Source organism: Gigantopelta aegis, chromosome 15 (assembly GCF_016097555.1).
Source record: "Gigantopelta aegis isolate Gae_Host chromosome 15, Gae_host_genome, whole genome shotgun sequence".
In the NCBI taxonomy this organism is placed as follows: domain Eukaryota; kingdom Metazoa; phylum Mollusca; class Gastropoda; order Neomphalida; family Peltospiridae; genus Gigantopelta; species Gigantopelta aegis.
In genome coordinates this window covers 12491903-12506589 of record NC_054713.1, presented here as the reverse complement: position 1 = coordinate 12506589, position 14687 = coordinate 12491903, and the positions used below count along the sequence as shown (strand labels likewise).

General features: G+C 36.7%; 1 protein-coding gene across 4 annotated transcripts in view; it reads right to left on the bottom strand.

The window, feature by feature from the left end:
* Window positions 1–3063: 3063 nt before the first annotated feature.
* The window catches only part of LOC121390090 (NAD kinase-like), a 68849-nt gene continuing 57225 nt past the window's right edge, over window positions 3064–14687 (bottom strand). For all 4 annotated transcript variants that reach the window (XM_041521807.1, XM_041521808.1, XM_041521810.1 and 1 more), the window contains 5 exons: window positions 14533–14669; window positions 9979–10078; window positions 8543–8700; window positions 6920–7002; window positions 3064–5251 (listed from right to left, as the gene is read on the bottom strand). In XM_041521807.1, coding sequence (XP_041377741.1) covers window positions 5059–5251; window positions 6920–7002; window positions 8543–8700; window positions 9979–10078; window positions 14533–14669 — 671 coding nt within the window. In that variant the 3' untranslated portion in view covers window positions 3064–5058. The remainder of the gene's footprint in view (window positions 5252–6919; window positions 7003–8542; window positions 8701–9978; window positions 10079–14532; window positions 14670–14687) is intronic.

The following is a 14687-nucleotide window of genomic DNA, read 5'->3' as shown; positions in this document are numbered from 1 at the left end:
AAATTACATTTAAATGCACATATTATGGGTAGCAGTATAAATACATGTATACTGAAACTTCTCCAAACTGGACCCTCTGTAAACCGGAATTCCCTCAAAACCGGACATTTTTCTTGGTCCCTTTTTAAATATCTGTGCAGAAGAGAACCTCTCTAAACAGTTAAAACTGGATACCTCTTCAAAGCAGACTTTTTACTTGGTTCCGAGGGTGTCTGATTTAGGGGAGTTTCACTGTACATATACATGTACATGTATATAGATAATACTGCCGGAGTTGCCGTTATATACCATTTAATCTTACGAGTTGTTTTAAAAACCTATCTAACAAGCGTAAACGAGTTGAATGTGTTTATAAACAAATTTTAAGAAAAATGGTATCTAATGAACACGAATGTAGTGTTGTATTTCTTACAAATCCTCAAATGACAGTTTTAAAATAAATTTAAACACTTTTTCCAACTAAAACCTATTTATGGCCCTAGGCTGATAGTTGACTTGTTCGTCACAGACAAGTCAATTTCAAGTTAACTTTTTACATCACAAATTTAATCAATTTCGAATGGGTTTTTTTTCATTGGATGTATGGCATTAGTGACTAGGGTCTCCATGAGTACTCGGGCATGGACCGTATCTAGCCAGACTCTAGTCCATTCACAGGACTCGAATACCCATGCAAGGAAGAGCACTCTCATTCAATTAAGTCTTTAAATTGTTATTGCACATATATGTATTAGCAGTATGTGTTATAAAAAAAATAACAAATCATTTTCTCACCAATAAGTGTGTAAGAAATAAAACTTTAAAAATATAAATTTTAGTCTGTAAATGATTCCACTTTAAAAGACAGGGTCACAAGGCAGTTAGGTTTAATCATTGTTTTGTTTAACGACACCACTAGAGTACATTGATTTATTAATCATCAGATGTTAAAAATTTGGTAATTTTTGACACCATCTTCGAGGAAATGCCTTTTTCCATTAGCAGCAAGGGATCTTTTATACACACTATCCTCACAGACAGGACAGCACACACTGTGACCTTTGATATGTACCAGTCTTGGGGCACTGCTTGGGATGTAAAAAACTCATACAGAGGATCGGGTCCAGTGATGTTGTTTGATCCTACGATGCAAGCCAGGGGTCAAAATACTGGCATCTCAACAATTGTTTTCTGGTCTCTGTTTAAAAAAAAATAAAAAAATTTAACAATGCACTCAACACATTTTACTTATGGTTATATGGCGTCGGACATATGGTTAAGGACCACACAGATATTGAGGGAGCACTTCATGGGCTACTCTTTTCAATTAGCAGCAAGGGATCTTTTATATGCACCATCCCATAGACAGGGTAGCATATACCACGGCCTTTGATGTACCAGTTGTGGTGCACTGGCTGGAGCGAGAAATAGCCCAATGGGGATCAATCCTAGATCGATCACACATCAGACGAACGCTGTATTCTAGTATAAGTAATAAAGAATAAAGACGGTCAACCATAGCAAATCAATAATAGTGCATGATGGCATTTTATGGACTTGAGGGCAACACAACTATAGTCCATCCCATCCTCCTACAAAAATGTTAGCCGCCATATAACTGTCAATAAAATGTGTCGAGTGTGTCGTTAAATAAAAAAATTCTTTCTTATTACTAGAAAACCCCCAGTAATATTGTTTCTGATCTGATATACACACCAGCCAGGTGCATGTGCAGGGGGAGGATTTCAGGGGGAGACTTTCAAGATTTAAAAAATATATTTTTTCTGGGGGAGCATGACTCGATACCTCCCTCCCCTCCCCTCCCCATATAAACTTCTCTCACCACAGTCTAGACCTCCCCATTCTAAAACTCCTGCACACAACTTTGCATGAAGGCAACATTGTTAAAGGCATATTACATGTATTTCAACTTTTCAAAATTTAAAGTAAATAATAATTAAAGTTCATATTACTAATAAAAATAAAAATCACTCTTTAACCAACATCTGAAGAAAACTATATATTACTATAAGAGGTAGAGAAACAATGAGACACATTTTCAATCAAGAAATAAGTAATATATTGCAGACGATCATTTTATTATTCTGTCCAATCTGCACATTATCAGTTTTGAATCACTATGGTCCACCGGTCATTATATTGCACATGATTACATAAAACACATCTACATTCAGGAAATGTTTGCGAAAATAACATTTAGTGAATTTAATGGGGCCATATAAAATGCTAATATTTCATGACGCTAAATTTAAACGGGGGGGGGGGGGGGGGGGGGGGGGGGGGGGGGGGGGGGGGGCCTAACTGAGATTTGTGTTTCTAGGGGTTTCGGAGGATATGTTACCTTGTAAAATTTTTAAAACTAAATGTCCTGGAATGCAATTTCCAGAAAATCAGGACATGTTGTCGACCATGAAATTTTAGTGAATTTAACGGGGCCATACAAAATGCTAATACTTCAAGACGCTAAATTATAACAGGCACGGCGGAATCAAGTAGACATTGCAGGGGGGTGGGGGGGGGGGGGGAAGAGGAGACTGAGATTTGAGTTTCTAGGGGGTTCGGGGGTATGCTCCCTCATAAAAGTTTTAGAACTAGATTTCCTGAAATGCAATTTCCAATATTCTACAATTAAAATTCATCTCTGCCTTAAGATTGACTACCAATAATATTTTTGATTCAGAAATATTGGGGGTGGAGGGCTAGAGGTCCCCCAGCCCCAACTGCCCCACCGTGCCTGTTAAAGAGGTGTACAATATAGACTGTACTGAAAAACTTTTGAATTAATGTTTTGTCATTGATTAACTGATTACACAACAATGGTTATACATGCTATTGATTAAACCGTAACTTATACATGTAAGGATAGCAGACAGCAATAATTTGTCTACATTTTAAAGCAAGATTCTACTAAAGTCCAGCTGTCTACAGGGCCGTACCCTCTGGGGGGAGGAGGGAGGGGGCAGCTGCCCCCCTGAGAATCTCACGTTTTTTTCTACTTTTTTTTACTCCAGAAAATAGCATACACATCTCAGGGTTTAATTTGTATTGTGTTTCATTTGTTTATAAAAAGTAGTGCCCCCCCCCCCCCCCCCCCCCCCCGGATTTTAATCAGGGTACGGCCCTGGTCAAAAATATTAGTATTATTTCAGCCGATCCTACAACCTAAAGCTCATATTTTTAGTGTCCAATATACAAACCTTGATAAAAGTTTTATGATGCTAAAACATGTATTTCACTTAGTTAGATTTCGATCAATTTTAAGGTCACTAATATATTATTATTATGATTTACAGTAATAATATATATATATATATATATATATATATATATATATATATATATATATATATATATATATGCTACTAAGGTTGACGATAGTCACCTTTCGAACCCTTGTTTTGGCTTCGTACACAATAAATATAGCATATTCAACAGTAATTATTTTGGTGATATATTTGACAAAAGGTACTTTTTATTTCTTTCATCTTTTAAAACTTAAACATAATATTTTGTGCAGAATTATGAAAAACAAATACCGACCTGTAAACAGCGTTGTCTGCATGTTATAGAATTTTAACAGGGGTCAAGGTTAGTAGACCAGTTTTTATTTTAATCTGGCAAAGAATTGTAATAATGTAGCTAACTTTGAATTTGAATGACGTCAGTTACTTTAGTTACTGTTAAGATTTTTATACTGTCAATGTCTGGAATGGTGTATTTTATTCACACAGCTGTGTCTAGTATAAGGTTAGAGGGTGAGGTGGGGAAATTAAAACCAGTCCAGAAAAATATGAAACAGTGTCCTGTTTTGTTTAAAAGTGCCATTTTAAAAGTTTAACTGTACCATTTTAAATTTAAAATTGCCCTTTTTAAAAAGTGCCCTGTTTTGTTTAAAAGTGCCATATAAAAAAGTGCCCTTTTTAGTTTAACAGTGCCCTTTTAAAAAAGAAGTGTCCTTTTTAGTTTAAAAGTTTTATTTCTGTCCAACTTGAGAACAACCCTTTACATTTCATTATACCATATCAAGGGACATTTTGTTTAGTACTGCATTGTGATTCACTATGCAAGTTTCTGATGTTAAATAGTTGCTAATATTTGCCCTGGCTAATTTAAAAAATGTTTTCTTTAGTACTTCCCCCCCCCCCCCCCCCCCATTTGTTTCCAATTTTTTTAGACACAGTGCTACAAACATACTACAAATATAATGCTTCTCTTGATCCAACATACATATTGCTTTACATAATAATATTACGTGTTTAGTTTCTACAACTTTGACACAATTGTTTTTGGACTGTGACACTGGCAAACTGTAATAAAATTGCAATGTGTTTTGTTTCTCCAACTTTGACACGGTGGTTTTTGGACTATAACACTGACTAACTGTAATAAAATGTAATGTGTTTATACAGTGGTTTCCAGACTGTAACACTGACTAACTGTAAGAAAATGTAATGTGTTTACAAAGTGGTTTTCGGACTGTAACACTGACTAACTGTAAGAAAATGTAATGTGTTTACAAAGTGGTTTTCGGACTAACACTGACTAACTGTAAGAAAATGTAATGTGTTTACAAAGTGGTTTTCGGACTGTAACACTGACTAACTGTAAGAAAATGTAATGTGTTTACAAAGTGGTTTTCGGACTGTAACACTGACTAACTGTAAGAAAATGTAATGTGTTTACAAAGTAGTTTTCGGACTGTAACACTGACTAACTGTAAGAAAATGCAATGTGTTTACAAAGTAGTTTTCGGACTGTAACACTGACTAACTGTAAGAAAATGTAATGTGTTTACAAAGTAGTTTTCGGACTAACACTGACTAACTGTAAGAAAATGCAATGTGTTTACAAAGTAGTTTTCGGACTGTAACACTGACTAACTGTAAGTAAATGCAATGGGCCGAATTTACAAAGCCTGTTTTAGACTTACACGCGTGTAACTATGTACATCTACAATGCTTAAACTCCTGCATTTAAGAAAAACAAGCTTCGTAATTCGACCCAATGTGTTTACATAGTGGTTTTCGGACTGTAACACCGACTGACTGTGAGATATCATTAACCGGTGGACCCTGCATTGGACTCAGAATCAAATGTGTCGAGACTGCCCGAGCTCTGTCCCGATGAAAGACTTTTCTGTGTTCGACGGATGTTCCAGTGCAAACAGTCGGCCAGTCCACCAAACCAGTCTTCTACCTGGTCCTTAGCACATATAGACGGAAGTGGGTACACTGCAGTGGTTATCCGAACACTGAAATACACAAAACATAGACAGAAGTGGGTACACTGCAGTGGTTATCCAAACACTGAAATACACAAAACATAGACTGAAGTGGGTACACTGCAGTGGTTATCCGAACACTGAAATACACAAAACATAGACAGAAGTGGGTACACTGCAGTGGTTATCCAAACACTGAAATACACAAAACATAGACTGAAGTGGGTACACTGCAGTGGTTATCCGAACAATGAAATACACAAAACATAGACGGAAGTGAGTACACTGCAGTGGTTATCCGAACACTGAAATACACAAAACAGAGACTGAAGCGGGTACACTGCAGTGGTTATCTGTACACTAAAATACACAAAACATAGATGGAAATGGGTACCTTGACCTTGCATTACACAGATCAGATGTTTGACAGTCAGTATCAGAAATTTTGTTTTAACTCAGGTCAGTAAGTGAAATTACAAGCCGGTCGTGCGACATATAAAATTTGCACATGGAAAATCACAATCACACTCGGGTTGACTGCAATCTGTGTCCAATAGTTGGGAACCTGTTTCATCACATCGCAGAAGTTTAACATGTTGAAATATTGTGACGGTTGATGTTTTGGATCACCGACTGGTGCCAATCGTCTTAACACCACTGCAACAAAACTCAGGTCACACTGGATCGACAACGAATCTGTCACAAGCGATCGTGGCACGATCACAGTCTGATGCAGAAAAGTCAGTCGGCGTCTGATCTGTATAATTGCAGGGTCAACCTGAGCTAGGCTTTAGGTTACCAGGCCCATAATATTGAAGAAATTTTAGCCTATAAAATGGTAAAATCATCGTAAGCTATAAAGTCACTATGGCGTGTGCTGTAGTGACGTCACAACCTACTATGATTTTATGATTTCGCAGGGCTTCTAGAATTAAAAAAAAATTAACTAGCCATGGGATCAGGGATTAATTTTTTTTACTAGCCACGATTAAAAATTAACTAGCACAACTTTATTTATAAGTTAATACAATTTTACTAAATAACAGTAATTATTGGATATGTCACCTAAAGAGGCAAATAGTTTAAAAACACTAACATGGGGGGTGGGGGTGGGAGCAAGATATTCGTATTTACAAAATATAAGACTAAACTGTAACATCTGACCCCAAAAATTCACTAGCCGTCAGGCATGGCAATAGTAGTTATTTACTAGCCCAACACAGAATATCACTAGCCTTGGGAGTGGGGCTACCATTATCTACAAGCACAGGATTTCGTAGCGTTAGGATGGATTTGAAAATATGGGCCCACGCAGGTGTGTTTTTTGTGGTAACCTGTACATGGGTTACTGGACATGTGCTTATTTCGATGCCTGCGACTTTAATGTATAAATTAGGGTGGAACGTAGCCCAATGATAAAGTGCATGCCTGATGCCCGGTCGGTCTAGGATCGATCCCCGCCAGTGCACCAAGACTGGTATACCAAAGGTTGTGGTATGTGCTATCCTGTCTGTGGGATGGTGCATATAAAATATCCCTTGCTACTAATGTAGCAGGTTTCCTCTCTACGACTGTGTCAAAATTACCATATGCTTGACATGAATCCAATAGCCTATGATTAATAAATTAATGTGCTCTTGCGGTGTCGTTAAACAAAACAGGTTTTTTTTAATGTATAAATGATTAAAATTAACGTACCTATCTCCTTGCTCGATTTCCTGTCTGTTTCGTCCATCAAAAGAAACCCATGCATTATTCCGTGCTTCTGGCGAAACCATTACCTGTGAACACATAAATAAATAAATAAACATTGATGTTTGTTTTGTTTGATGCACACTGATTAACCTTCTGACTATTGCAGGCGAGATATCTCGCCCAATGTCACGCCAATTGACATACTATACACTGTATACAGTGCATTTCCTAATTCATATTTCCCGCCGTTTTGCACACGACACTCACCGGAAAGACTTGTACAACAGGAAACAGAAGACAACTCAGCTTCCTGTATCTTTAGGTTTTTGTTTTTGTTTTGAAAATAGCTTGTAATTTTGAGTTGAAAAAGTGTTTTTTGGCAAATATTTTCGCTTGGCAACAATGGCGGTATGTCGCGGTCATTTTCAGGGATGGATAGCTGATTGTGACAGCTAATTTGATAATAAATTTGATAGTTTTATCAACAATGAAAATCACCAATATTTTAATTCTGGTAACAAAACCACTGTTATCAGGAATAATAAACATAAATACTGGACAGCTGGCCACAAATGCCGGGAAGTAAACACGACTTTTTCTATTTTTTGCCTAATTTTAGTCAACATTAACTGATCTAAAATATCACAAAAATTATACTTACCGATTCAAATATGAATTTTATTTTATGTATTTATAAATTATTTAAGTGAATATATGTAAGTAAAAATTAAAAACTTGTACCCATTCAACGTGGTTTTTTGTCAAAAATTAATCCAGTAGTCTAAAGGTTAATTAATTATTGGGTGTTAGGTGATAAATATTCAATAATGTAGTCTTCAGAGAAAACCTGACTGTACTAACCTTAATTTCGACTCCTGCAGGGACTATGACCGGCCTGAACGAGAGAGAGTGTAGACAGATGGGGGTTATCAGTATACACGGAACACTCCCCTCCCCCTTCCCCACCACTTCCATTCCTACAGGGCAGTGTAGGACATGTCTGACTGTACTAACCTTAATTTCGACTCCTGCAGGGACTATGACCGGCCTGAACAAGAGAAAGAGTGTAGACAGATAGGGGTTACCAGTATACATGGAACACTCCCCTCCCCGTTCCCCACCACTTCCATTCCTATAGGGCCGTGTAAGACATGTCTGACTGAACTAAGCTTAATTTTGACTCCTGTTGAGACTGACCAGCCTGAATGAGAGAGTGTAGACAGATGGGGGTTATCAGTATACACGGAACACTCCCCTCCCCCTTCCCCACCCTTCATGTTCTCACAGGGCTATTTAATCATATCTGACTGTACTAACTTCAATTTCGACTCCTGCTGAGACCATGACTAGCCTGAACAAGAGAAAGTATGGACATATGGGGTTATCAGTATACACGGAACACTCCCCTCCCCCTTCCCCACCCCTCATGTTCTCACAGGGCTGTTTAATCATGTATGACTGTACTAACCTTAATTTCGACTCCTGCAGGGACTATGACCGGCCTGAATGAGTGTGGACAGATGGGTGTTATCAGTATACACGGAACACCCCCCCACCCCACCCCCCCCCCTTCTCCACCACTTCCATTCTTATAGGGCCGTGTAAGACATGTCTGACTGTACTTACCTTAATTTCGACTCCTGCTGGGACTATGACTGGCCTGAACGAGAGAGAGTGAGGACAGATGGGGGTTATCAGTATACACGGAACACTCGGATGGACCATGGAGGCACCTGCACTGACAGCATAGGCCGTGCTGCCTGTCGGCGTGGAAATAATCAGACCTAAGAAATAAATCAATCAATCAATAAATCAATCAATCAATCCATAAATAAATAAATAAATCAGTGAGTGAATAATTGAGTGACTGAGTGAGTGAGTGAGTGAGTGAGTGAATGAATGAATGAATGAATGAATGAATGAATGAATGAATGAATGAATGAATGAATGAATGAATCAAGCAATCAATCAATCAACAAATCAATGAATGAATTAATGAATAACTAAACAAACAAACAAATATGTTTAATAAATTTAATTTAAAAAATACATTAGTTAAAGTTGGATGTCAAACGTTTGGTAATTTTGACATAGTAGAGAGGAAACCCACTACATTTTACCATTAGTAGCAAGGGATATTTTTATATGCACCATTCCAAAGATAGGATAGCACATACCATGGTCTTTGATATACCAATCGCGGTGCACTGGCTGGAACGAAAAATAGGCAAATGGGCCCAACCGATGGGAATCGATCTTAGACCGACCATACATCTGTCAAGCAGTTTATCACTCTGTGGACCCATTCAGTGAATGAGTGAGTGAGTGAGTAAATGAGTGAGTGAGTGAGTGAGTGAGTGAGTGAGTGAGTGAGTGAATGAATGAGTGAATGAATGAATGAATGAACAAATGAGTAAGTTTCATAAATTTAATAAATAAATATATTTAATTCAAATTAATAAATCCCATCAGTGGACCCATTCTCCAATTGTTCCCCCTCCCCCATCCCAACCAGTGTTCCATGATTGACAATATCAATGGTCATGGTATGTGATATCCTGTCTGTGGCAAAATGCATATAAGAGATCCCTTGCAGCTAATGGAAAAATGCAGCAGGTTTTCTCGGAAGACTACGTATTATAATTAACAAATGTCTGACATTCTATAGCCAATGATAAACTATTCCATGTGCTCTAGTGTTATTAAACAAAACAAAATTTAAAGGGACATATCCTAGTTTTTAAATAAGGCATATTTTGGACTATTAGAGCCATTTTGGATAACTGAAATCATACTTTACTTAGATTTTATTGTGTAGGTTATCCATTTTGGTACATTCGAAGTGTTTCTGGTCATCCTGGTGTCTTTAATGTCACAAAATATATTTCTCATATTTTTAAAAACGCACAAGTGTCTGAGAAGTAACAGTTATGGAGTTGAGTTTTAGTCTATTTTTAAAGCATATTTCATCATTTCAAAGTCACAGACTTAGTGTTAATTTTCATGGTTTCAAACTAGGGTATGTCCCTTTGATATTACATATTATTGAAATAGTACTTTACCATCACCCTGAACAGAGGTCACCAAATGACCTTCAATGTACAGGTCGATATTGGAGAGGTATGGTGCTGGACCCCGGTCTATAACAATTTCATTCAGAACCTAAAAATTAAGAAAACAAAACAGCTATTAAATGATCAACACAGGACATGTATGAGAGAGACCACATTTCGCAAAATTATCTATTAAATGCCAAAAATTGCAGAAACCCACAAATATTTTCAACAAAATATCAATTATTACATGAAATTCATTCGCCAAATTAAAATAAAATTTGCCAGTTGTGTTTAAAATTTGCAATTGGTGAATTTGGTGAGTAGCAGAGTTAGCCCTGGTTGATTACATATCACCTTTCCATATTTATGATTAACAACAAAAGTTTAATTAAATAACACAACTTACTTCGTCCGGAAAGTTAGCTGAATTAGCTAGAGACATGATGTCATTCCTGGCAAGGAACATGACGTCATTCCTGGCAAGGAACATGACGTCATTCCTGTCAAGGAACATGACGTCATTCCTGGCTAGGAACATGACGTCATTCCTGGCTAGGAACATGACGTCATTCCTGGCTAGGAACATGACGTCATTCCTGGCAAGGAACATGACGTCATTCCTGGCTAGGAACATGACGTCATTCCTGGCAAGGAACATGACGTCATTCCTGGCTAGGAACATGACGTCATTCCTGGCTAGGAACATGACGTCATTCCTGGCTAGGAACATGACGTCATTCCTGGCAAGGAACATGACGTCATTCCTGGCTAGGAACATGACGTCATTCGGGTGAACACGTATTACACATGTGAGATTTTGTATTACATATATGTTCAATAAAATAATATTTTTTATTACGTCAGAATAGACCTCTTTCACATTCCCATTGGGCATGTGTGTGAAGAGTAACGTCCCTTGCCAAATTAGACGGTATCGAGGCTATATACAAATTGGGGGGCATGATTGACAGTTGTCATGAGTGTCGTGAGTAGCTTCGTAGGAGCTGTGAATCTTTATCGACTAACGTACATGTTTTGTATAACATGGTAAAATGGCTGTGGAAAACGGTCTACTAAAGTTTACATCAGAATGGTTTCAGACCAAAAGCAGTGAAACATTAACTTAGACGAAGTCTCTGGAGCCATCTGTCAAGTGTTTTTTAACAACACAAAATTAAAAGATTCATATAATAAAATTAACTTTAGTGGAATGTGTTTTCTACTTTTACTAATTAGAATTATAGTTAAATATTCACGTGGATTTCCTGTGATGTTTAATTCTCCAAATGTATCAGTATTTAAAATTTAATAAAATATGCCTCCCCTTCCCCCTTAAAAAACCAAAACGCCTAACTCACATAGACCTTTATCACAGCTCTATTTTCCCCTTATCGTTTCATTAAAAACAGACAGTCGTACAACTACTAATCAATGCTACATGTCTATCCACAAATTATTTATTCATGTATTTATTTATTTACTTATTTACTTATTTATTTATTTATCTTATTTTATTTATTTTCTTATTTCATTTTATTTTCACTATCATTTATATCAGATAAATACAATTTCACTTGAAATAATATCTGATATTTACGAAGTTTTAAAACATATATATACATGTATGTATATATATATATAAAATCTCTCTCTCTCTCTCTCTCTCTCTCTCTCTCTCTCTCTCTCTCTCTCTCTCTCTCTCTCTCTCTCTCTCTCTCTCTCTCTCTCTGTGTGTAGTGCCATGACCTTATTTATTATTTTATTTATCCTATTTTATATATTTATTTTATTATATTTCTTTCTTTATTCGTTTTATCTACTTTTCACTATCACTTACAACTTCATTTGATATATCTGGTATTTACGAAGGTTACTTTTCAAAAATTTATTTACATGTATTTATTTATTTATTTATTATTCAATTTATTTTCTTTGTTTGATTCTTTCTTTATTTTCACTTCACCATCATTTATATCAGTCATATACGACAAGTTCATATGAAATATCTGGTATTTACGAAGTTTTAAAAATACTTATTTATTTATTAGGCCCTATTTCTTCTTTTTCATTCACCGTTTTAATTATTTCGGCTTAAATTCAGACTTGGCCTGTTTACTTATGTTGATTAGTACTTAATATGTTTGCTTCAAACATTCAAACAAAGTACCTTATGACTGCGCATGAGTTTATAATGAAGAGATCATCCTGAGTTTACAGCTATATTATCAAGCTAGTCTAATCTGTTATAAATAAAACTTATATGTTTCTTAGGCTAAATAATCTTGCTTCCAATTTAAATAGCTGTGTATGCAATACAATTACATTTCTGACCATTTTCAGGTCAGTAGCAACCGAGAAGTTGGGGGGGGGGGGGACTGTAACCCCACTTTTATAAACCTGGTTTAAAATATAGCTTTGCCTCCCCCTCACCAACTAGACTGTCCCTCCACTACAGATTGTGCCCCCTCCCCTCCCCCAACTCCAGATATCATTCCTACAGGCCTGATTCTAATGTTTTATAGTACCATAGCTCAAATTTCATATGTATCATTTAATTTTATTCCAAATTCCAATTTAAAAAAAAATTACTTGGTGAAAAGAAATCCTGACAAGAATCCTGAATGTAGGCCTATTTATCTGTATAATGCTTTATAAACATTTAAATTATGTTAAATACAATGAACATCTGCATACATACATGCACGCACACATTAATATTATTTCAGCCCATATCCGATATTTATTGCGTACGAATCCGAACCGATGGTTTGTCGGACGTCAACAACCAAATATTTTTATTTCGTGATAAGCAATAACTCACAAATGTCTCTAATAAGTCTTGTTGGATGTCGACAGAATTTTCGGATTCCATACTGATAGAATAATTAATCATGAAGATATTCCCATTCCTATTATGTGGCCACCCATTGTCTATGCTCGTCAACTTGTACACAGGTCTATTTTTGCGAGATCTTGCTTGAGTTCGCTGTTTGCTTCCTCGAGTTACCCCGCAATGGGCACATGCGCAGTGGAATGTGAAAGAGGTCTATTGTCTTTATTACTATAGTAAGATTAAATGGGTATGTAATAACAGAATTGTTTTTAACAGTGAAAACAGTATTGTGAATGGTGAATTATAAATTCTTATATATGAATTTTATGAATCTGAGATGAGCACTTAATATGTCCACTTCCATTAAACTAAAATCATGTAGCAGAGCCCTCAAAAGTACCCGGTCTCCGGCGGCAAATCGCCGCCTGAAACAGCTTTTGCCGCCGCCTACTTTTCGTTGATGGTAAAAAAAAAAGTGCTTTCTCTTCTTTAATTTCTTCGATTTTTCAAATGTTTCTTGGGGAGGGCCCCCAGACCCCCAGCTTTGCCCCCTGCTATCATCACTGTTGTAGCCTGCTACTTCTTAAACTACTGAGGGCGCTGATGTAGAAGTCTGAAATTAATACTACTGCAAAACATTACCCACCCATCCACCAAACAGTTAGTTAGGATCTATTTTCTTTTTATTACGTGCCCTCAAATTATTTTCTGGCAGAAAGCCTGAATTACCATAACACATTCGAGGAAACATGTATGTCTCTTAACCTACTTACCATAACACTCAAGAATGTGTCTCTTAACCTACTTACCATAACACTCAAGAATGTGTCTCTTAAAATACTTACCATAACACTCAAGAATGTGTCTCTTAACCTACTTACCATAACACTCAAGAATGTGTCTCTTAACCTACTTACCATAACACTCAAGAATGTGTCTCTTAACCTACTTACCATAACACTCAAGAATGTGTCTCTTAAAATACTTACCATAACACTCGAGAATGTGTCTCTTAACCTACTTACCATAACACTCGAGAATGTGTCTCTTAACGTACTTACCATAACACTCAAGAATGTGTCTCTTAACCTACTTACCATAACACACTCGAGGAGACATGTATGTCTCTTAACCTACTTACCATAACACTCGAGAATGTGTCTCTTAACGTACTTACCATAACACTCAAGAATGTGTCTCTTAACCTACTTACCATAACACTCAAGAATGTGTCTCTTAACCTACTTACCATAACACTCAAGAATGTGTCTCTTAACCTACTTACCATAACACACTCGAGGAGACATGTATGTCTCTTAACCTACTTACCATAACACTCAAGAATGTGTCTCTTAACCTACTTACCATAACACTCAAGAATGTGTCTCTTAACGTACTTACCATAACACTCAAGAATATGTCTCTTAACCTACTTACCATAACACTCGAGAATGTGTCTCTTAACGTACTTACCATAACACTCAAGAATGTGTCTCTTAACCTACTTACCATAACACTCGAGAATGTGTCTCTTAACCTACTTACCATAACACTCAAGAATGTGTCTCTTAACATACTTACCATAACACTCAAGAATGTGTCTCTTAACGTACTTACCATAACACACTCGAGAATGTGTCTCTTAACCTACTTACCATAACACTCAAGAATGTGTCTCTTAAAATACTAACCATAACACTCGGCAATGTGTCTCTTAAACTACTTACCATAACACACTCGAGAATGTGTCTCTTGGTCATGGTGGGATCTATGTGTTTGATGTGTGGGATATCGCTACAATCTGTACTGCTGTGCTTGCACACAACACACTTGAGACGATTGCGCAGTATCAACGTGGCATTGCCTGAAAGGAAAGTTGAAA